The following is a 24,259-nucleotide window of genomic DNA, read 5'->3' as shown; positions in this document are numbered from 1 at the left end:
GAAAAATAGGCTATCCGTTTATGGTTGTTGTGTGTAGCTTACTGGTTAAATTGGTGTCTTTTCGCACGAATTAAGTAGCACATAAATTCGTGTCTTTTCACACAGAAACGCACGAAATCTGCTGAAATACATTACGCTACCTGTGGCTTTCTCGAGCACGGTTATATGTCAGACATTTGAACGGCTACGGATAGCGGAAAGCAAACCCCGTATTGAGTCAATACTGTCATCTATTGGTAAACATAATCCTTAACGTAAATATCCCAGGTTAGTACACAACGATTTTCCTTGCATGTTTTGCTAGGTCCTGCAGGACATCACCCCCTTCATCTTCCTGGAATAAAAAAATCACACACAAACACAGACATTCTTTCAATGTTGGGAACACATTTTACATGAACATTTAAATCAAGATGGATTACGAGATGCCCAGGCTGATGCGCAAAGGCAACTATGCCGAGCGTGTGGGCGCTGTCGCACCAGTCTACCTGGCTGCCGTGCTCGAGTGCCTGACTGCTGAGATCCTGGAGTTGGCCGGAGACATTGCCCGTGCAAACAAGAAGCCTCACATTACACTGATTAACTCTATAGTATTATCCCAGTTTACGGTCTTGCCTACACCTAGCGAACAGTTTTTTAATTGATATGAAAAATAAATATTCCATTTGATTTGGAACAGCAAGCCAGACAAAATTAAACGGGCCTATTTATAAAATGAATATCAATAGAGAGGACAGAATTGATTAAATATTTTAAGCTTGGACCTACCACTAAAAGCTTCAGTCATACAAAAGTTATACTTAAATCCGAACTGGTTCTCTAGAAATGTGTAAGACTGTCTCACCACGTTCAATAAATGGCATTTTCCCCCTTTATTCAGATTACAACCTCTCACTTTCAGTTATTTGAAATGAAATCAATTCTCAAATATCACTATATCTAAAACAAGCCATATAAAGTTGGATGCAATTTCAATTTAATCATCCAGAAACGACAGAACAAAGTCAAATACACTAATAGAAAAATACATATGTCTTGATATTGTATAGCCTACTTGTTGGTATCTCAGACGACCAGAACCTTAATAATAATCACCATACTTACTTCACAAACAATAATTATACTAGCTGCCTGCACATAGCACAGACATATCACTGTAAACCCGAATAAGTAAGCAGAACTTTAAGAAAGTGAGGCAATCCGTTGCCACTGTTTTTTTGAGTTCATAAACTCAAACATTTGAGTATATCATTGCTTATATATTTGGAGTTCATGTTAAATGTAATTTTTAATTATAATTAAATGTACTGATTAAGCCAACTCAAACATTTTCAGTTTATGCTACTCAGAATATTTATTCATCTTTCTCATTGCAATATCTCAAGAGAACTTAATAATTTCAAGCATGAAAATGAAACATAAATATCCTGAGTTAACTTAACATTTATTCGTTTTTTCAATCAATCTTCTGATTACCCATAACTCAAAAGCATAGACTTGTTACAACTCAAAATCATTTACCACCAAACTTAAAATATTTGTGGCAACTGATTGCCTTAAAAATAATAAGTACTCTTGACTTAAAGGTCAAACAAAAAAACATCATCTATTCAGACGTTTAGTATAAACTTTTCTTGCCCAGTCTTTTAGCAAAAAAATATGAAATAAAAAAACATTAATAAAAAATAACAATTAATAAGTCTACTTCTGGGCATTTTGTTTATACTTTAAGATGAACTATGTAATAGTAGAACATATTCAAACTCAGAAAAGCTAAAATTACATTAAGAAAATATCATTATATCACAAATAGCTTATAAACTGTTAATACAACATTACCAGGAGGGCATCAGCAAGTCTTGGGTGGTGACCAAACATTTGTTTAGAAAGATTATTTGTCCACACCTGTGCCTTTTAGCACAAAATGAAACAATCTATTTAATAATAATAGTAATATAACAATAATAGTAATACAAATAATTAAGAATTAAAAAGATAATTAAATAAACAATTACAAAGCCACGCTTTTGGCCATCTGGTTGTAAACTTGCAGTGCAGCAATGTATAAACAAATTGCTTGTAAATTCTTCACAACTAAAACTGCTAAAATTTCAAAACGGTACATTAACATGTACAAAGGCAGTGTTTAGCCTTCCTTTGGCTATCTGGTTCAAATCTAGCAACTCCAGGGTGCACTGTATAGTTTTAGAAAATTAATTCAAACTCGAAAAGCAAAATTAACAATATTAATAAGACAATAAAAAGTATTTATCCATTTCCATAACTGAATAAACATCCCATCCTCAGAAGAAAATAAAGTCCCTATAACACTGTTTCCAACTAGAAAGGTGGCTACTTTAAAGTAAAGTAGCCTGAAACTTTGAGGACAGTTTATTTATTTATGAAAATGTATCAATGAAGAGCTTTCCTTTCTGATAAAAATGTACTTCCCAAAGCTATATAGTACACCTTTTAAAAACAAAATGCCATAGTGTATAAATATGGAGGATATATTTATTCATAATTCAAATTGAAAGTCCAAAGAGAAAAAGAAGCAAGATCAAATTTATAGTATTATTTTACTACGCTACTAGGAAAAATCATGCCATAATTAAATGTATGATGTAAAAGCTTAAAATGGAAATACTTCAATTAAAATCTAAAATATAATTGATTTATTTTAGCCTTTCCCCTTTATAATTTTCAATTCGACATTTTATCTTTTGAATTTTACGTTTTACATTTGACATTGACATTTTCAGATTCACCTTTTACATTTTGATTTAAGCTTTTCATTTAGAAGTGACAGGTGTCAATTTAAATGAGGAGGCATGGCCCAACTGCTGGTGGGAGGGTCTGAAACGACTTCCAGCTGACAGTTGAAGCTTTGCATTTTAAATTTGACTTTTTAAATTTAATTATGGCATGATTTTTCCTAGTAGTGTAGTAAAATAATAATATTTTTAATTTGATCTCGCTTCGTTTTCCCTTTGGCCTTTCAATTTGAATTATGAATAAAAATATCCTCCATATATAAACACTTAATTCAACCCTGAATTTCAGTTTAACAACAATTAAATGTACATTAAAACGCACAAAGACACTGTGTACTTTGTGCCATTTGGCTGAAAACCCGTTGAGTAGAGCAGCAACTTTAACATAAACAGTTGAACAGTATTCAACATGGACCTGACATGACATATTCTCATTATGGACTATGCTCTAACAGAGTGAGCCATCAGAATCCACCACTCCTTTTTGGATCTTCAGTTACACATACAACATCAGCTCATTTTTAAGATTCTGCAGCTTGGGTGACAGTTTAGAGTCATCAAGACCAAGTAAGATTTTCTGTGTGAACTCAAAAGTGTTTGTCAGTCCCTTGGGATAGCTGAGATGTAGTGCATAAATCAGGCCGAACATTACCAGGAAGGCATCAGCAAGCCTGGGGAGATTGACAACCACATCACCCTCTAGGACGACAGAGACTCTCACTGGGTGGTAGTGAACTGGGCTTGTGGCATCATCACTGACTGTTGTAAGGAGGACCACTGATGCATCCCACAGGTCTGGCTCATCCATATCATCCTTTAAAAAATGAAAGGGAGAACATATACTAATCACATTTACTGAAACTATGGCTGTGGCAATTTTGATTACAGTTGGATGTAGGGGTGGAACGGTACATGTATTTGTATTGAACCGAAACGGTACGGGCGTCTCGGTACGGTACATGAATTTACACGGAGAATACACAGTATAAAAATAAATAAAACTTGAGTGCAAATTAATTAATGTAATGCGGAACTACTGTTAGACAAGCGGTTCTTTAGGGACACCTAATCTGTAGCCCTGCCCTTAGCTCTGAAGCTCCCGAGCCCCGCCTACATGTCGAGTCAGTCAGTCCAGTCCAAATGAAGAGTCCACATGAAGCGAACTAGTCCCTTCCAAATACAACCAAACACGGACGTAGCTGTATCCCTTCTCGCCTCGACCACAAATGGCCTCCAGGCCCGTTTGATTCGCTGTTTGCTCCGGTATTAGCTGTTAGCTCCGCCGAGCTGTTAGCTTCGCCGTTAGCGTGTGAAGCTAACACCAAAACTCGCATCAACTGCTCTGTGTAACCTGAAGCTGCTCTTTTAACATCCCTGCTCTGTGCATTCACATATGAGAGCAGCGCTTGTCTCCCATATCACACTACTAGCTGATTGTCTTATTTTGTTTACAAGTTACAGATGGAGTCTGGAGATGATGCAGGGTACTTCTTGTTTACTGTTTACATCTTACTTTATACACTTCAAGCTGTTACAGCTAGCTCAGTGGACAGCCTGAGACATGCACAATAAAAAAATTTGCCTTCTGCATTTTTGTTTTGCTTTCCCCTCCATTGTACCAAACCGAACCGTGATGTCTGACCCGAGTTATGAACCGAACCGTGACTTCTGTGTACTGTTCCACCCCTAATTGGATGTCATATAAATAACAATAAATACACAAGTCTGAAAGACTCCTGTTCATTCTGCTGCGTTGTGCTCTCGTTGCTGAGAAAGTGAGATTACTTTTATGTGTTCCACTGTGAGGCTAATGACGGCTACTTGATTTTCTTTGCAGTTGATTTTTTTGATGCTGTAATGGGCTCAAAATGACACTTCACACTTATAAACATCTTGCCAGAGGTTTGTAGTTGAAACACTGGTACATACAGTGGGGAAAAAAAGTATTTAGTCAGCCACCAATTGTGCAAGTTCTCCCACTTAAAAAGATGAGAGAGGCCTGTAATTTTCATCATAGGTACACGTCAACTATGACAGACAAAATGAGGAAAAAAAATCCAGAAAATCACATTGTAGGATTTTTAATGAATTTATTGGCATATGATGGTGGAAAATAAGTATTTGGCCAGTAACAAAAGTTTCTCAATACTTTGTTATATACCCTTTGTTGGCAATGACACAGGTCAAACGTTTTCTGTAAGTCTTCACAAGGTTTTCACACACTGTTGTTGGTATTTTGGCCCATTCCTCCATGCAGATCTCCTCTAGAGCAGTGATGTTTTGGGGCTGTCGCTGGGCAACACAGACTTTCAACTCCCTACAAAGATTTTCTATGGGGTTGAGATCTGGAGACTGGCTAGGCCACTCCAGGACCTTGAAATGCTTCTTACGAAGCCACTCCTTCGTTGTCCGGGCGGTGTGTTTGGGATCATTGTCATGCTGAAAGACCCAGCCACGTTTCATCTTCAATGCCCTTGCTGATGGAAGGAGGGTTTCACTCAATATCTCACGATACATGGCCCCATTCATTCTTTCCTTTACACGGATCAGTCGTCCTGGTCCCTTTGCAGAAAAAACAGCCCCAAAGCATGATGTTTCCAACCCCATGCTTCACAGTAGGTATGGTGTTCTTTGGATGCAACTCAGCATTCTTTGTCCTCCAAACATGACGAGTTGAGTTTTTACCAAAAAGTTATATTTTGGTTTCATCTGACCATATAACATTCTCCCAATCCTCTTCTGGATCATCCAAATGCACTTCAGACGGGCCTGGACATGTACTGGCTTAAGCAGGGGTATACGTCTGGCACTGCAGGATTTGAGTCCCTGGCGGCGTAGTGTGTTACTGATGGTTGGCTTTGTTACTTTGGTCCCAGCTCTCTGCAGGTCATTCACTAGGTCCCCCCGTGTGGTTCTGGGATTTTTGCTCACCGTTCTTGTGATCATTTTGACCCCACGGGGTGAGATCTTGCGTGGAGCCCCAGATCGAGGGAGATTATCAGTGGTCATATATGTCTTCCATTTCCTAATAATTGCTCCCACAGTTGATTTCTTCAAACCAAGCTGCTTACCTATTGCAGATTCAGTCTTCCCAGCCTGGTGCAGGTCTACAATTTTGTTTTTGGTGTCCTTTGACAGCTCTTTGGTCTTGGCCATTGTGAAGTTTGGAGTGTGACTGTTTGAGGTTGTGGACAGGTGTCTTTTATACTGATAACAAGTTCAAACAGGTGCCATTAATACAGGTAACGAGTGGAGGACAGAGGAGCCTCTTAAAGAAGAAGTTACAGATCTGTGAGAGCCAGAAATCTTGCTTGTTTGTAGGTGACCAAATACTTATTTTCCAACATAATTTGCAAATAAATTCATAAAAAATCCTACAATGGGATTTTCTGGATTATTTTTTCTCAATTTGTCTGTCATAGTTGACGTGTACCTATGATGAAAATTACAGGCCTCTCTCATCTTTTTAAGTGGGAGAACATGCACAATTGGTGGCTGACTAAATACTTTTTTTCCCCACTGTATACAGAAATTCTAGTGTGTTGGAAATGAAATGAAGATATGAATTTGTTAATTTACAGTACAATAGGCCTGATATCTCTTTACTGGGACTTACCACACATGTTCTGAAAAATCCAGAGACTTCCTCTAGTAGATAATCAGGAAGGGCATGGAGAACAGTGGTACGCCTTGTGTGGACATCATGTAATTCCTAAGAAGATTAAAATAGTGTTGTGACAAGTTTACTTATCAAACCCAATGACAAACAGTCCCAACTAATTATTAATTCATTAATTAATTGCCAATATCTGCACATAAATCCACTAATAACCTGCTGACTGGTGCAATTGTGGAATTAAAAAGCTTATTTGAAGCATTAAACTCCCAACATTACACTAAGACTACCTGTGAAATGTATAATCACCTGTGTATCATGGACTTTGAAAATGTTTGCCAAAGCATCTGCAGTCTTTTCAGTTTTGGAAGCTTTCTGTCTAAATAAGGCCATCAAACGAGGAGTGTGGCGATCAAGCTTGGCATAGAAAGTGTTAGGTAGGTTCTGGTTAGTTATCCGTTGGAACTCTGCATATACCTCCATTGAGGAAAGGACAGTAACAGCAATTATATATTTTAGGATGAATGAAATTAGGCAACATTACACACAATGTGACATACAGTAGCAAAGATAAAAACAGAAAAAATAACCTACAAAATGATTTTATTTATTAAATTGATGATGATTTTACCTCAGACTGCATATGAAGAGCAGGCCAGAGGTCCATTAGCTCTTTCACCGGTGGGCAGGACATTACAATAGTCTGTCGTCGCAAGGCAAACGTGTTCTGCATCATCTTACTAATAATGGGTAGGTTTCTCTCAGTCTTCTTTACTTCCTCGACAATAGCCTGCCTCAAAAGTTCAAGGCTTGAGGGATCCTCTCCTTGAGGAAAGTTAGGCAGAAAGTTGACCTCTGCACACTTAGGCCTTTTGATGTTGGAGTGTGAAGGTTCATTCTCAGGGTTTTTACGGCTTCTTTTCCCAGCATTTACAGCGACCTCCTGACATCCAGCCCTTCTCATCTTGGTCCTGTAATTGCCCATTTTAAACTTGATGCTGTTCTTCCACCCATTCCATCCATTGTCAGAATCTGCTTCTTTTAAACAGGGGTGTTTCCTCACAAGAGCTTCAGCCACCATTGCTATCTCTTTATCACTGGGGTATGCCTTAAAACCATATATGGTAGATGCCAGTTTGTCTAAAATATTGTGCTTTTGGTCCCTTGACAACTGAAGAGGTCTCTCATTCTTTTCAAATTCAGCATTCCCATCTCTAAGTGTCAGCTCAACGTCAAATGCAAATGTGGGAATATGTAAAGGACCTGGAGGCCATCTGCTCAGACGTTCTGGGGATGACACATCTGAAAGGGTATCAGTTGATGCAAGAGAACTGGAATCCTGTCTAACTGAAATATGAACACAGGCTTTTTGTGGTAACTCCTCGATGTCAACAAGGCAAGTGAGTTTTCCATCAAAGTCTGGATCTTTGTATTGCAAACTGAAGTCACAGTCCAATTCCAGTTGTTCTTTTAAAATCTCAATCACTGCATCAACAGAGGCTGGACGGGAGCTGAGTTTTAATTTTCTAACCCGGTCTGCCTCGATGACATGAAGGATCATGTTTTGTGGGGCTTCAGCTGCCATCACTTTAATAAAAGAAGAGATTTGAAGGTTAAAAACACATCAGCACACAGACATTATAGTGCATTTATAAGGCTTTCTAAATGTTTTTAATCATTAATGACAACCTCCAACTGTGTTCAGCATTCATAATGCTTTATACCACTGTCATGGTTTCGGCCGAGGCTGCTCCTCCTCCTGGTTCGGGCAGGCTTCGGCGGTCGTCGTCTCCGGAGTACTAGCTGCCACCGATCTATGTTTCATGTTCGTTTGGTTTGGTCTTGATGTTGTACACCTGTGTCTAGTTAGTCCTCATTAGTGTTCTATTTAGTTCTCGTTGTGTGTGTTTGTGTGTTATTGTTTCGCTGTCGTGTTTTGTGCGCTACTGTTTTCCTTGTGCATTTCGTATTTTCCTCCTCTGTGTTAGGAGGTTATTTACGCACTGTTTTGTGCGCCTTTGGTTTTCGCCTGTGTGCGGACTTTCTCGCCTCCGGGCGTTTGACTCGTGTATTTGAGTGTGCTGTTCACTAAAGTCTATTGGACTTATTTTTCTGCGTCCTGCATCTGATTCCTGCACCACACCCACCTACAGCACCCACTGACAGAATAACACACCATTATGGAATCAGCAGGATCGGCTGTGACACCTGTGTCGCTCGAGGAGCATATCCATTGGCAGGAGGGCCAGATAAGACAACTGGAGACCGCTCTACAGGACGTGATCAACACCCTGCACCGATGGGAAGCCAGCAGGGTACCCACACCTCCACCTACCCTGTCCACCCCATCGGCCGGTCCACCAGCCCCAGGTCCGGAACCCAGGAGGATTCGGCTCTCGCTCCCGAGGGCGTATGACGGAACAGCTGCCGGGTGTCAGGGGTTCCTCCTGCAGGTGGAGCTCTACCTGGCCACTGTACACCCGGTGCCCTCGGGACACGGAGCGTTTCCGCCCTCATCTCCTGTCTCTCGGGAAAGGCGTTGGAGTGGGCTAACGCTGAGTGGAGGAAGATGGACGCCAACACCATCTCCTACGCCGAGTTCTCCCGCCGCTTCAAGGCCGTGTTTGACCATCCACCTGAGGGCAAAGCGGCGGGGGAGCGGCTAGTCCACTTGAGACAGGGGAGGAGGAGCGCACAGGCGTTTGCTTTAGAGTACTGGAATGAACGGGCTCTCATTGACCATTTTCGGTGTAGCCTCCGGGAGGACGTTCAACGAGAGTTGGCCTGCAGGGATACCCATCTGACTTTCGACCAGTTTGTTGATATGTCCATCCGTTTAGACACCCTGCTGGCCACCCGTGGACGTACCGAGGGGGGTCCGTCCATTCCACCCTCCGGCACCTCCGAGCCGAGCCCTATGGAGCTCGGGGGTGCCGGCGCTAGAGAACGGAGTAGGAGGAGCCCGAGGGGGCCTGTCTCCTGCACCAAGTGCGGTCGTGGAGGGCACACTGCGGCCAGGTGCTGGGGAGGGTTCTCCGGGGGAGAAGACAACAGGCCACGCACTGGGGGGGCCTCCCAGGTGAGTAGACGCCCCACCTACCCAGAGCTTTCTGTTGCGCACTTTTGTATAGAGTTAGGGATCCCTCTCCTACCCGTTGACAAACCTTTTCCCGTTCATGCCTTAGATAGCCGTCCGTTGGGGTCGGGGTTGATCAGGGAAGTCACAGCGCCACTTAGGATGTGTGCGCAGGGGGGTCATGAAGAGACTATACAGCTGTATCTGATCGACTCTCCTGCGTACCCAGTGGTGCTGGGGATTCCCTGGTTAAGCACCCATAACCCTGCTATTTCGTGGCAACAGAGGGCTCTCGATGGGTGGTCTGTTCAGTGTGAGGGGCGATGTCTGGGTGTTTCCGTGGGGGCGACTTCAGTGGAAAGTCCAAACCAAGTGCCCGCACTGCACATTCCGCCTGAATATGGGGATTTAGCTCTTGTGTTTAGCAAAACTAGGCCGACGCAGTTGCCTCCCCATAGACCGGGGGATTGTGCGATTGATCTCCAGGCAGGAGCAGCGCTCCCACAGAGCCATGTGTATCCTTTGTCTCAAGAGGAGAGAAAAGCTATGGAGACCTACATAGCCGAATCTTTGAGACAGGGATACATTCGGCCTTCCACTTCCCCCGCCTCTTCGAGTTTCTTTTTTGTGAAAAAGAAAGATGGAGGGTTGCGCCCGTGCATTGATTACCGTGGTCTCAATCAGATTACTGTGAAATACAGTTATCCACTCCTCTGATTGAGACCATGACGGAGTCGTTGCATGGGGCGCGGTTTTTCACAAAATTGGATCTCAGGAGCGCGTATAACTTGGTGCGCATTAGGGAGGGCGATGAATGGAAAACAGCGTTTAGTACCACGTCAGGTCATTTCGAATATCTTGTCATGCCATATGGGTTGATGAATGCTCCATCAGTCTTTCAATCCTTCGTAGATGACATTTTCCGGGATATGCAGGGACAAGGGGTGGTCGTGTACATTGATGATATTCTGGTGTACTCGTCTACCCGAGCCGAGCATGTAACCCTGGTGCGACGTGTATTGAGGGAGGCTGTTGGAGCACGACCTATATGTCAAGGCAGAGAAATGTCTGTTTTTCCAGGAGTCGGTCTCCTTTTTGGGTTATCGGTTGTCCGCGTCAGGGGTGAGTATGGAGGTGGATCGTGTGTCCGCTGTGCGTAATTGGCAAACTCCAACCACTGTAAAAGAGGTGCAGCAGTTCTTGGGCTTTGCGAATTACTACCGGAGGTTTATCCAGGGTTTTGGACAGGTGGCAGCTCCCATCACGCCCCTTCTGAAAGGGGGGTCCGGTGCGGCTGCAGTGGTCAGCTGATGCTGACAGGGCCTTTGGGAGACTGAAGGACCTGTTTACGCCGGCTCCGGTGCTGGCGCATCCGGATCCCACAATTCCTTTCAGGTTGAGGTGGACGCGTCTGAGGCTGGTATAGGGGCCGTGCTCTCTCAACGGTCCGGCTCGCCACCTAAACTCCGCCCCTGTGCTTTTACTCCAAAAAGCTCAGCCCGGCGGAGCCGTAACCATGACGTTGGGGACAGGGAGCTGTTAGCTGTAGTTCAGGCCCTTAAGGTGTGGAGGCATTGGCTTGAGGGGGCTCAACACCCTTTCCTCATTTTGACTGACCATCGGAACCTGGAGTACATCCGGGCAGCGAGGAGACTGAACCCTCGCCAGGCTCGATGGAGTATGTTTCTCACCAGGTTCGTATTTAAAATCACGTACATCCCTGGGTCCCAGAATGGCAAGGCAGATGCACTGTCCTGGCGGTATGACACGGAGGAGAGGTCCGTTGAGCCTACTCCCATACTACCGGAGTCTTGCCTTGTGGCACCGGTGGTGTGGGAGGTCGAGGCCGAGCGAACGTTGCGTACCGACCCCAGCCCTCCACAATGTCCTGAGGGTCGGAAGTACGTTCCGCTCGAGATTCGGGATCGACTCATCTACTGGGCTCACACGTCACCCTCCTCTGGACATCCGGGTATTGGCCGGACAGTGCATTGCCTTAGCACTAAATACTGGTGGCCTACTTTGGCTAGGGATGTGAGGGTCTCCTCCTGCTCGGTGTGCGCCCAGTTTAAGGCGCCCCGACATCTGCCCAGGGGTAAGTTACAGCCCCTACCCGTTCCACAACGACCATGGTCCCACCTCTCGGTGGATTTTGTAACAGACCTTCCCCTCTCTCAGGGGAATACCACCATCCTGGTCGTTGTGGACCGGTTCTCTAAGGCCTGTCGTCTTCTCCCTATGTCGGGTCTTCCTACTGCCCTACAGACCGCTGAGGCCCTATTTACCCACGTCTTCCGGCATTACGGGGTCCCCGAGGATATTGTGTCTGATCGAGGCCCCCAGTTTACCTCCCGTGTGTGGAGAGCGTTTATGGAGCGTTTGGGGGGCTCGGTTAGCCTTACCTCGGGGTACCACCCGGAGAGTAACGGGCAGGTGGAACGTGTCAACCAGGATGTGGGTAGGTTTCTGAGGTCGTATTGCCAGGACCGGCCTGAGGAGTGGGTGCGTTACATTCCCTGGGCCGAGATGGCCCAGAACTCTCTCCGCCACTCCTCTACTAATCTAACCCCTTTTCAATGTGTATTAGGTTACCAGCCGGTTCTGGCACCGTGGCAGCAGAGCCAGATCGAGGCCCCTGCGGTGGATGATTGGATGAGGCGCTCGGAAGAGACGTGGAACGCTGCCCATGTCCACCTGCAGCGGGCTGTCCTTCGTCACAAGGCGAGCGCCGATCTCCACTGCAGTGAGGGGCCGGTGTACGCACCCGGAGATCGAGTCTGGCTCTCTACCAGAAACCTACCCCTCCGCCTGCCCTGCCGGAAGCTGGGTCGGCGGTTTGTGGGGCCCTTTAAAGTCCTGAGAAGATTGAACGAGGTGTGTTATAGGTTACATCTACCTGTTGAATATAAGAATATTAACCCCTCGTTCCATGTGTCTCTTCTCAGGCCGGTGGTAGCTGGTCCACTCCAGGACAATGAGATAGGAGAGACTCCTCCGCCCCCATTGGACATCGAGGGGGCTCCGGCGCACACCGCTCGGTCCATCTTGGACTCCAGACGCCGGATGGGGGTCTCCAGTATCTCGTGGAGTGGGAGGGGTACAGCCCGGAGGAGCGGTGCTGGGTGCCGCGGAGGGACATCCTAGACCCATCTCTCCTGTCGGAGTTCCACCGGGACCATCCCGCGCGCCCTGCTCCGCGTCGTCCCCGAGGCCGGGGTCGGCGCACGGCTGGAGCCGCGCGTCAAGGGGGGGTACTGTCACGGTTTCGCCGAGGCTGCTCCTCCTCCTGGTTCGGGCAGGCTTCGCGGTCGTCGTCTCCGGAGTACTAGCTGCCACCGATCTATGTTTCATGTTCGTTTGGTTTGGTCTTGATGTTGTACACCTGTGTCTAGTTAGTCCTCGTTAGTGTTCTATTTAGTTCTTGTTGTGTGTGTCTGTGTTTGTGTGTTATTGTTTCGCTGTCGTGTTTTGTGCGCTACTGTTTTCCTTGTGCATTTCGTATTTTCCTCCTCTGTGTTAGGAGGTTATTTACGCACTGTTTTGTGCGCCTTTGGTTTTCGCCTGTGTGCGGACCTTCTCGCCTCCGGGCGTTTGACTCGTGTATTTGAGTGTGCTGTTCACTAAAGTCTATTGGACTTATTTTTCTGCGTCCTGCATCTGATTCCTGCACCACACCCACCTACAGCACCCACTGACAACCTCCATACCAAAGTGACAGTGTTTGAAAGAAAAATCTGAGACCTGGGTTCCACAGTACATTATAACTACCATAACATTAGCCAGATATATTTGTGCATTTAATGCATTATAGACATGTTCTTTAGAATGTGTTACCAAAGAGTGCAATTCCAAAATGCAGGTCATGTATGTTGATTAGGGCTGTATTATTTTACAGGACACCTGTCATGAAGTTTAAACCTCCATCAGAACTATCAAAAACTGCAGTCATATTCCTCATACTAAAAGTGTACAACAATATAGCTACACCAACATTGATTAAAACAAAGTAGATGTGTAAAATGCCTGTTAGACTATTCAAAACATTTTATTACACAAATAAGTCAAAGTTGGGTAATTTTGGGCTGGTAGCATCCATAAATTCTTATCGTAGCAATAACAAAAATATTAATACAAACAAAGTAACCAGCTAATTCAACTTGCAGAGAATAGCTTTCAGTTAGCCTAAGTCACAACACGTGGAGTTAGCTTCTGCTTTCACTCACAACACTGACGCAGCTCCAGCACAGATTTCGAGTTTTTATTGAGCGGTACATGATACCTTACTATCCACCGCTGCACGTTGGGCTCAACCAGTTTTTTACAACTACATTAGCCTAGCCATGTAGCCTATACAGCTAGCTAACTGGCGGGATGACTTTGCATGTTAGCTTGCTAACCTAACAGATAACCGTTTTACATTGCTAACGTGACTCACTTTGTCCGTCTTAAAAACACGTTGAACCTCCAGAAACAAACATACAAACATTCAAGCAAGTTTTATGTTGACTACTTACATTCACAACTCATTTGTGCAGAGCTGAGTGTTACCCTCCGGTCTCCTGCCCTTCTCCTCGGCTCCGGTCTGCTGCCTGAAGAGGAAGTGCACGCAAATACTACAAAATAAAATATGTGAGTGCATATATGTAATTTATTAACTAGCCAACCTTGTAACAAGCAAACTATTAACAATTAATTATTTATAAACGTATATACACGTGTGTGTGTGTGTGTATGATATTTTATATATATATATACAAATCTATCTGATGCAATTGATTTATTCTCAATTCGTTCTTGATTTGATTAATTTGTTCTTTCAAAATAAGACATAAATTCATGTTTAATCCATATAGTTTTAAGTAAAAAAAATATATGTTAAGTAGCAGTTACATAAAAATGAAAAATGTTCATATTATTATTATTATTATAAGTTCAATAAACTCAAAAAGAAGAAAATTGCTACTGGCACTCAACATTTTTAAGTAAGTACAACTTTTAAGAACATTTTAAGTTTACACTACGTATTACAATTAATTATTTTGAACATTCGGGTTTACAGTGTAGTAGACTACTGACACTCACTCGTATGGAATGGGTATGGGGACTACATTATGCTACCTGTGGCTTTCTCATGCACGGTTATACGTCAGACATTTAAACGGCTAGGGATAGCGGAAAGTAAACCCCGTATTGAGTCAATACTGACATCTATGGGTAAACATAATCCTTAACATAAATATCCCAGGTTAGTACACAACGATTTTCCTTACATGTTGTGCTAGGTCCTGCAGGACATCACCCCCTTCATCTTCCTGTAAAAAAAAAAAACACAAACGCAAACAATCTTTCAATGTTGGGAACAAATGTTACATGAACATTTAAATCAAGCTGGATTACAAGATGCCCTTATTTTTAAAAATCAGAATGTAGTGAACAGGCTGATGCGCAAAGGCAACTACGCTGAGCGTGTGGGCGCTGTCGCACCAGTCTACCTGGCCGCCGTGCTTGAATACCTGACTGCTGAGACCCTGGAGTTGGCCGGAGACTGCCTGTGCAAACAAGAAGACTCACATCATCCCCTGTCACCTGCAGCTGGCCTTCCGTAACGACGAGGACCCAACATCCGGGCGGTGCTACTCCCCAAGAAGACCGAGAATGCCGTCAAAGCCAAGTAAATTCGCTACTGCGGCATCAACTTGACTACTCAACCCCCAAAGGCTATTTTAAGTGCCAACCAATTGAGTGGGTGTATACACAAAGAACCAGACACCTGGATAGTTCCCGTTAAGTTTCCCCCGGAAGAGAAATTGTTTCTGACTGCAAAAGGGAGTCCTACAACATCTTAATTATATCAACCCCCTCTCCACTAAGCACCCCAGTTATTTTAGGGACACATATCACTTCTTAGAAAATATCAAACACATAGCTGTTCCCTCCCAAACATATACACATATATACAGTATCTCACAAAAGTGAGTACACCCCTCACATTTTTGTAAATATTTGAGTATATATTTTCATGTGACAACACTGAAGAAATGACACTTTGCTACATTGTAGAGTAGTGAATGTACAGCTTGTATAACAGTGTACATTTGCTGTCCCCTCAAAATAACTCAACACACAGCCATTAATGTCTAAACCGCTGGCAACAAAAGTGAGTACACCCCCTAAGTGAAAATGTTCACTCGTTAGTGTTACAAGGTCTCAGGTGTGAATGGGGAGCAGGTGTGTTAAAATTTGGTGTCATCGCTCTCACACTCCCTCATACTGGTCACTGGAAGTTCAACATGGCACCTCATGGCAAAGAACTCTGAGGATCTGAAAAAAAGAATTGTTGCTCTACATAAAGATGGCCTGGTCTATAAGAAGATTGCCAAGACCCTGAAACTGAGCTGCAGCACGGTGGCCAAGACCATACAGAGGTTTAACAGGACAGGTTCCACTCAGAACAGGCCTCACCATGGTCGACCAAAGAAGTTGAGTGAACGTGCTCAGCGTCAAATCCAGAGGTTGTCTTTGGGAAATAGACGTATGAGTGCTGCCAGCATTGCTGCAGCGGTTGAAGGGGTGGGGGGTCAGCCTGTCAGTGCTCAGACCATACACTGCACCAAATTGGTCTGCATGGCTGTCGTCCCAGAAGGAAGCCTCTTCTAAAGATGATGCACAAGAAAGACCGCAAACAGTTTGCTGAAGACAAGCAGACTACGGACATGGATTACTGGAACCATGTTCTGTGGTCTGATGAGACCAAGATAAACTTATTTGGTTCAGATGGTGTCAAGCGTGTGTGGCGGCAACCAGGTGAGGAGTACAAAGACAAGTGTCTTGCCTACAGTCAAACATGGTGGTGGGATTTTCTGGAGAAAGAAAATCTCATTTTGTCTGTCATAGTTGACATGTACCTATGATGAAAATTACAGGCCTCTCATCATTTTAAGTGGGAGAACTTGCACAATTGGTGGCTGACTAAATACTTTTTCCCCCCACTGTATATATATATATATATATATATTGTGCAAGTTCTCCCACTTAAGATGAGAGAGGCCTGTAATTTTCATCATAGGTCAACTATGACAGAGAAAATGAGAAGAAAAAAAATCCAGAAAATCACATTGTAGGATTTTTTATTAATTTATTTGCAAATTATGGTGGAAAATGAGTATTTGGTCAATAACAAAAGTTACTCAATACTTTGTTATATACCCTTTGTTGGCAATGACACAGGTCAAACGTTTTCTGTAAGTCTTCACAAGGTTTTCACACACTGTTGCTGGTATTTTGGCCCATTCCTCCATGCAGATCTCCTCTAGAGCAGTGATGTTTTGGGGCTGTCGCTGGGCAAAAACGGACTTTCAACTCCCTCCAAAGATTTTCTATGGGGTTGAGATCTGGAGACTGGCTAGGCCACTCCAGGACCTTGAAATGCTTCTTACGAAGCCACTCCTTTGTTGCCCGGGCGGTGTGTTTGGGATCATTGTCATGCTGAAAGACCCAGCCACGTTTCATCTTCAATGCCCTTGCTGATGGAAGGAGGTTTTCACTCAAAATCTCACGATACATGGCCCCATTCATTCTTTCCTTTACACGGATCAGTCGTCCTGGTCCCTTTGCAGAAAAACAGCCCCAAAGCATGATGTTTCCACCCCCATGCTTCACAGTAGGTATGGTGTTCTTTGGATTCAACTCAGCATTCTTTGTCCTCCAAACACGACAAGTTGAGTTTTTACCAAAAAGTTATATTTTGGTTTCATCTGACCATATGACATTCTCCCAATCCTCTTCTGGATCATCCAAACGCACTCTAGCAAACTTCAGACGGGCCTGGACATGTACTGGCTTAAGCAGGGGGACATGTCTGGCACTGCAGGATTTGAGTCCCCGGCGGCGTAGTGTGTTACTGATAGTAGGCTTTGTTACTTTGGTCCCAGCTCTCTGCAGGTCATTCACTAGGTCCCCCCGTGTGGTTCTGGGATTTTTGCTCACCGTTCTTGTGATCAGTTTGACCCCACGGGGTGAGATCTTGCGTGGAGCCCCAGATCGAGGGAGATTATCAGTGGTCTTGTATGTCTTCCATTTCCTAATAATTGCTCCCACAGTTGATTTCTTCAAACCAAGCTGCTTACCTATTGCAGATTCAGTCTTCCCAGCCTGGTGCAGGTCTACAATTTTGTTTCTGGTTCCTTTGACAGCTCTTTGGTCTTGGCCATAGTGGAGTTTGGAGTGTGACTGTTTGAGGTTGTGGACAGGTGTCTTTTATACTGATAACAAGTTAAAACAGGTGCCATTAATACAGGTAACGAGTGGAGGACAGGGTAGCCTCTTAAAGAAGAAGTTACAGGTCTGTGAGAGCCAGAAATCTTGCTTGTTTGTAGGTGACCAAATACTTATTTTCCACCATAATTTGCAAATAAATTCATAAAAAATCCTACAATGTGATTTTCTGGATTCTTTTTTCTCAATTTGTCTGTCATAGTTGACGTGTACCTATGATGGAAATTACAGGCCTCTCATCTTTTTAAGTGGGAGAACTTGCACAATTGATGGCTGACTAAATACTTTTTTCCCCCACTGTATGTAAAAGCCATATAAAGTTGGATGCAATTTCAATTTAATCATCTAGAAACGACAGAACAAACTCAAATACACTAATAGAAAAATACATATATTCCTTGATATTGTATAGCCTACTTGTTGGTATCTCAGACGACCAGAACCTTAATAATAATCACCATACTTACTTCACAAACAATAATTATACTAGCTGCCTGCACATAGCACAGACATATACACTGTAAACCCGAATAAGTAAGCAGAACTTAATAAAAGTGAGGTAATCAGTTGCCACAAGTTCATAAACTCAAACATTTGAGTATATCATTCCTTATATATTTGGAGTTCATGTTAAATATAATTTTAAATTATAATTCAATTAAATTTACTGATTAAGCCAACTCAAACCTTTTCAGTTTATGCTACTCAGAATATTTATTCATCTTTCTCATTGCAATATCTCAAGAGAACTTAATAATTTCAAGCATGAAAATGAAACATAAATATCCTGAGTTAACTTAACATTTATTCGTTTTTTCAATCAATCCTCTGATTACCCATAACTCAAAAACATAGACTTGTTACAACTCAAAATCATTTACAACCAAACTTAAAATATTTGTGGCAACTGATTGCCTTAAAAATAATAAGTACTCTTGACTTAAAGGTCAAACAAAAAAACATCATCTATTCAGATGATTAGTATAAACTTTTCTTGCCCAGTCTTTTAGCAAAAAAATATAAAATAAAAAATAACAATTAACAAGTCTACTTCTGGGCATTTTGTTTATACTTTAAGATGAACTATGTAATAGTAGAACATATTCAAACTCAGAAAAGCTAAAATTACATTAAGAAAATATCATTATATCACAAATAGCTTATAAACTGTTAATACAACATTACCAGGAGGGCATCAGCAAGTCTTGGGTGGTGACCAAACATTTGTTTAGAAAGATTATTTGCCCACACCTGTGCCTTTTAGCACAACATGAAACAATCTATTTAATAATAATAGTAATATAACAATAATAGTAATACAAATAATTAAGAATTAAAAAGAGAATTAAATAAACAATTACAAAGGCACACTTTTGGCCATCTGGTTGTAAACTTGCAGTGCAGCAATGTATAAACAAATTGCTTGTAAATTCTTCACAACTAAAACTGCTAAAATTTCAAAACGGTACATTACCATGTACAAAGGCAGTGTTTAGCCTTCCTTTGGCTATCTGGTTCAAATCTAGCAACTTCAGGGTGCACTGTATAGTTTTAGAAAATTAATTCAAACTCGAAAAGCAAAATTAACAATATTAATAAGACAATAAAAATTATTTTATCCATTTCCATAACTGAATAAACATCCCATCCACAGAAGAAAATAAAGTCCCTATAACACTATTTCCAGCTAGAAAGGTGGCTACTTTAAAGTAAAGTAGCCTGAAACTTTGAGGACAGTTTATTTATTTATGAAAATGTATCAATGAAGAGCTTTCCTTTCTGATAAAAATGTACTTCCCAAAGCTATATAGTACACCTTTTAAAAACAAAATGCCATAGTGTATAAATATGGAGGATATATTTATTCATAATTCAAATTGAAAGTCCAAAGAGAAAATGAAGCAAGATCAAATTAATAGTATTATTTTACTACGCTACTAGGAAAAAACATGGCATAATTAAATGTATGATGTAAAAGCTTAAAATGGAAATACTTCAATTAAAATCTAAAATATAATTGTTTTATTTTAGCCTTTCCCCTTTATAATTTTCAATTTGACATTTTATCTTTTGAATTTTACATTGACATTTTCAGATTCACCTTTTACATTTTGATTTAAGCTTTTCATTTAGAAGTGACAGATGTCAATTTAAATGAGGAGGCATGGCCCAACGGCTGGTGGGAGGGTCTGAAACGACTTCCAGCTGACAGTTGAAGCTTTGTATTTTAAATTTGACTTTTAAAATTTAATTATGGCATGATTTTTCCTAGTAGTGTAGTAAAGTAATAATATTTTTAATTTGATCTCGCTTCGTTTTCCCTTTGGCCTTTCAATTTGAATTATGAATAAAAATATCCTCCATATAGAAACACTTAATTCAAACCTGAATTTCAGTTTAACAACAATAAAATGTAATTAAAACGCTAAAGCTCATTTTTAAGAGTCTGCAGCTTGGGTGAAAGTTTAGATTCATCAAGACCAAGTAAGATTTTCTGTGTGAACTCAAAAGTGTTTGTCAGTCCCTTGGGATAGCTGAGATGTAGTGCATAAATCAGGCCGAACATTACCAGGAAGGCATCAGCAAGCCTGGGGAGATTGACAACCACATCACCCTCTAGGACGACAGAGACTCTCACTGGGTGGTAGTGAACTGGGCTTGTGGCATCATCACTGACTGTTGTAAGGAGGACCACTGATGCATCCCACAGGTCTGGCTCATCCATATCATCCTTTAAAAAATGAAAGGGAGAACATATACTAATCACATTTACTGAAACTATGGCTGTGGCAATTTTGATTACAGTTGGATGTAGGGGTGGAACGGTACATGTATTTGTATTGAACCGAAATGGTACGGGCGTCTCGGTACGGTACATGAATTTACACGGAGAATACACAGTAGAAAAATTTATAAAACTTGAGTGCAAATGAATTAATGTAATGCGGAACTACTGTTAGACAAGCGGTTCTTTAGGGACACCTAATCTGTAGCCCTGCCCTTAGCTCTGAAGCTCCCGAGCCCCGCCTACATGTCGAGTCAGTCAGTCCAGTCCAAATGAAGAGTCCACATGAAGCGAACTAGTCCCTTCCAAATACAACCAAACACGGACGTAGCTGTATCCCTTCTCGCCTCGACCACAAATGGCCTCCAGGCCCGTTTGATTCGCTGTTTGCACCGGTATTAGCTGTTAGCTCCGCCGTTAGCTTCGCCGTTAGCGTGTGAAGCTAACACCAAAACTCGTCAACTGCTCTGTGTAACCGAAGCTGCTCTTTTAACATCCCTGCTCTGTGCATTCACATATGAGAGCAGCACTTGTCTCCCATATCACACTACTAGCTGATTGTCTTATTTTGTTTACAAGTTACAGATGGAGTCTGGAGATGATGCAGGGTACTTCTTGTTTACTGTTTACATCTTACTTTATACACTTCAAGCTGTTACAGCTAGCTCAGTGGACAGCCTGAGACATGCACAATAAAAAAATGTGCCTTCTGCATTTTTGTTTTGCTTTCCCCTCCATTGTACCAAACCGAACCGTGATGTCTGACCCGAGTTATGAACCGAACCGTGACTTCTGTGTACTGTTCCACCCCTAGTTGGATGTCATATAAATAACAATAAATACACAAGTCTGAAAGACTCCTGTTCATTCTGCTGCGTTGTGCTCTCGTTGCTGAGAAAGTGAGATTACTTTTATGTGTTCCACTGTGAGGCTAATGACGGCTACTTGATTTTCTTTGCAGTTGATTTTTTTGATGCTGTAATGGGCTCAAAATGACACTTCACACTTATAAACATCTTGCCAGAGGTTTGTAGTTGAAACACTGGTACATATACAGAAATTCTAGTGTGTTGGAAATGAAATGAAGATATGAATTTGTTAATTTACAGTACAATAGGCCTGATATCTCTTTACTGGGACTTACCACACATGTTCTGAAAAATCCAGAGACTTCCTCTAGTAGATAATCAGGAAGGGCATGGAGAACAGTGGTACGCCTTGTGTGGACATCATGTAATTCCTAAGAAGATTAAAATAGTGTTGTGACAAGTTTACTTATCAAACCCAATGACAAACAGTCCCAACTAATTATTAATTCATTAATTAATTGCCAATATCTGCACATAAATCCACTAATAACCTGCTGACTGGTGCAATTGTGGAATTAAAAGCTTATTTGAAGCATTAAACTCCCAACATTACACTAAGACTACCTGTGAAATGTATAATCACCTGTGTATCATGGACTTTGAAAATGTTTGCCAAAGCATCTGCAGTCTTTTCAGTTTTGGAAGCTTTCTGTCTAAATAAGGCCATCAAACGAGGAGTGTGGCGATCAAGCTCGGCATAGAAAGTGTTAGCTAGGTTCTGGTTAGTTATCCGTTGGAACTCTGCATATACCTCCATTGAGGAAAGGACAGTAACAGCAATTATTTATTTTAGGATGAATGAAATTAGGCAACATTACACACAATGTGACATACAGTAGCAAAGATAAAAACAGAAAAAATAACCTACAAAATGATTTTATTTATTAAATTGATGATGATTTTACCTCAGACTGCATATGAAGAGCAGGCCAGAGGTCCATTAGCTTTCACCGGTGGGCAGGACATTACAATAGTCTGTCGTCGCAAGGCAAACGTGTTCTGCATCATCTTACTAATAAGGGGTAGGTTTCTCTCAGTCTTCTTTACTTCCTCGACAATAGCCTGCCTCAAAAGTTCAAGGCTTGAGGGATCCTCTCCTTGAGGAAAGTAAGGCAGAAAGTTGACCTCTGCACACTTAGGCCTTTTGATGTTGGAGTGTGAAGGTTCATTCTCAGGGTTTTTTCGGCTTCTTTTCCCAGCATTTACAGCGACCTCCTGACATCCAGCCCTTCTCATCTTGGTCCTGTAATTGCCCATTTTAAACTTGATGCTGTTCTTCCAGCCATTCCATCCATTGTCAGAATCTGCTTCTTTTAAACAGGGGTGTTTCCTCACAATAGCTTCAGCCACCATTGCTATCTCTTTATCACTGGGGTATGCCTTAAATCCATATATGGTAGATGCCAGTTTGTCTAAAATATTGTGCTTTTGGTCCCTTGACAACTGAAGAGGTCTCTCATTCTTTTCAAATTCAGCATTCCCATCTCTAAGTGTCAGCTCAACGTCAAATGCAAATGTGGGAATTTGTAAAGGACCTGGAGGCCATCTGCTCAGACGTTCTGGGGATGACACATCTGAAAGGGTATCAGTTGATGCAAGAGAACTGGAATCCTGTCTAACTGAAATATGAACACAGGCTTTTTGTGGTAACTCCTCGATGTCAACAAGGCAAGTGAGTTTTCCATCAAAGTCTGGATCTTTGTCACAGTCCAATTCCAGTTGTTCTTTTACAATCTCAATCACTGCATCAACAGAGGCTGGACGGGAGCTGAGTTTTAATTTTCTAACACGGTCTGCCTCGATGACACGAAGGATCATGTTTTGTGGGGCTTCAGCTGCCATCACTTTAATAAAAGAAGAGATTTGGAGGTTAAAAACACATCAGCACACAGACATTATAGTGCATTTATAAGGCTTTCTAAATGTTTTTAATCATTAATGACAACCTCCAACTGTGTTCAGCATTCATAATGCTTTATACCTCCATACCAAAGTGACAGTGTTTGAAAGAAAAATCTGAGACCTGGGTTCCACAGTACATTATAACTACCATAACATTAGCCAGATATATTTGTGCTTTTAATGCATTATAGACATGTTCTTTAGAATGTGTTACCAAAGAGTGCAATTCCAAAATGCAGGTCATGTATGTTGATTAGGGCTGTCCCGATTACCATATTTAGACAATCGATTATTCGTGGACATAAAATCGATCTTAATCTAATCTTGGGGTGGGGGGGAGGAGGCCCTGGCGGACATAATGAATGTATGGCAAAACAAACACTGTATGTCTCCAAAACTTATCAGGCAGGTTTGTTGTTTGCAGGTTTGTTGATTTATATAATGATTGATTATATTGAGCACATTTTCCAATAAATGAACAATTAATGATTTTATGAAGAATTACTTACCATAGAGTGGCTTAATTTTGTCTCACTTGTATGAACCTCTTGGGAGTCAACAGCAGCAAGCCATCAATCTTGTATGCAGAGAGTGGGATTGTATCATTGAAGTCAGATTGCAGGTGGATAGACAGGCTTCCCTGTATGGCTGACAGCTCATAGGATCGAAGATGCTCTACATAACAGGAGTCATAATCACAACAGAGAAAATAAACATTGTGATTCACAAGGTAGATCTGTGTTAGTCTGCAAAATTTTGACAGTCCCCCACTGATTCCAACTGACACAAACATGCCACTGGTATAGTCTGTGCCATCAATGGTCAATGGTCACCTTTGATGTACGATAGACAGTGTCACTAGTTGTTTGTCCTCTAATGTGAGCCTGAGCTACTTCTGGTAGAGCTGAAACCAAAACAGAGTCAACCCTGGATGTTTGCATTTTTGGTTTGAAAAACTATGGT

The 24,259-nt window shown here is 42.1% G+C and overlaps 1 protein-coding gene across 3 annotated transcripts; it reads right to left on the bottom strand.

The window, feature by feature from the left end:
* Positions 1-257: 257 nt before the first annotated feature.
* LOC123491630 lies at positions 258-7,915 on the bottom strand. Of its 3 annotated transcripts, XM_045223144.1 has the most exons (5): positions 7,022-7,915; positions 6,700-6,867; positions 6,391-6,486; positions 3,427-3,588; positions 258-334 (listed from the first exon to the last, which is right to left on the bottom strand). In XM_045223144.1, the coding sequence occupies exons 1-5, from the start codon at positions 7,469-7,471 to the stop codon at positions 269-271; spliced, it is 942 nt and encodes a 313-aa protein (XP_045079079.1). In that variant the 5' UTR covers positions 7,472-7,915; the 3' UTR covers positions 258-268. The 3 variants fall into 3 exon arrangements, with proteins under 3 accessions (XP_045079079.1, XP_045079078.1, XP_045079080.1); XM_045223143.1 differs by lacking the exon at positions 258-334 and having other exon boundaries at positions 1,426-3,588; XM_045223145.1 differs by lacking the exons at positions 258-334; positions 6,700-6,867 and having other exon boundaries at positions 1,426-3,588.
* Between the last annotated feature and the right edge of the window lie 16,344 nt (positions 7,916-24,259).

The sequence above is a fragment of the Coregonus clupeaformis genome, chromosome 10 (assembly GCF_020615455.1).
Source record: "Coregonus clupeaformis isolate EN_2021a chromosome 10, ASM2061545v1, whole genome shotgun sequence".
NCBI classification, from domain to species: Eukaryota; Metazoa; Chordata; class Actinopteri; order Salmoniformes; family Salmonidae; genus Coregonus; species Coregonus clupeaformis.
This window is presented reverse-complemented; position numbering and strand designations above follow the sequence as displayed.

Coding starts and splice junctions, on each gene's coding strand:
- LOC123491630 (XM_045223143.1), bottom strand. CDS start 7,471: ATGGTGGCTGAAGCTCTTGTGAGGAAACACCCCTGTTTAAAAGAAGCA. Junction 6,868..7,021: donor CTCTTCATATGCAGTCTGAG/GTAAAATCATCA, acceptor TCCTCAATGGAG/GTATATGCAGAGTTCCAACG. Junction 6,487..6,699: donor TCAAAGTCCATGATACACAG/GTGATTATACAT, acceptor TAATCTTCTTAG/GAATTACATGATGTCCACAC.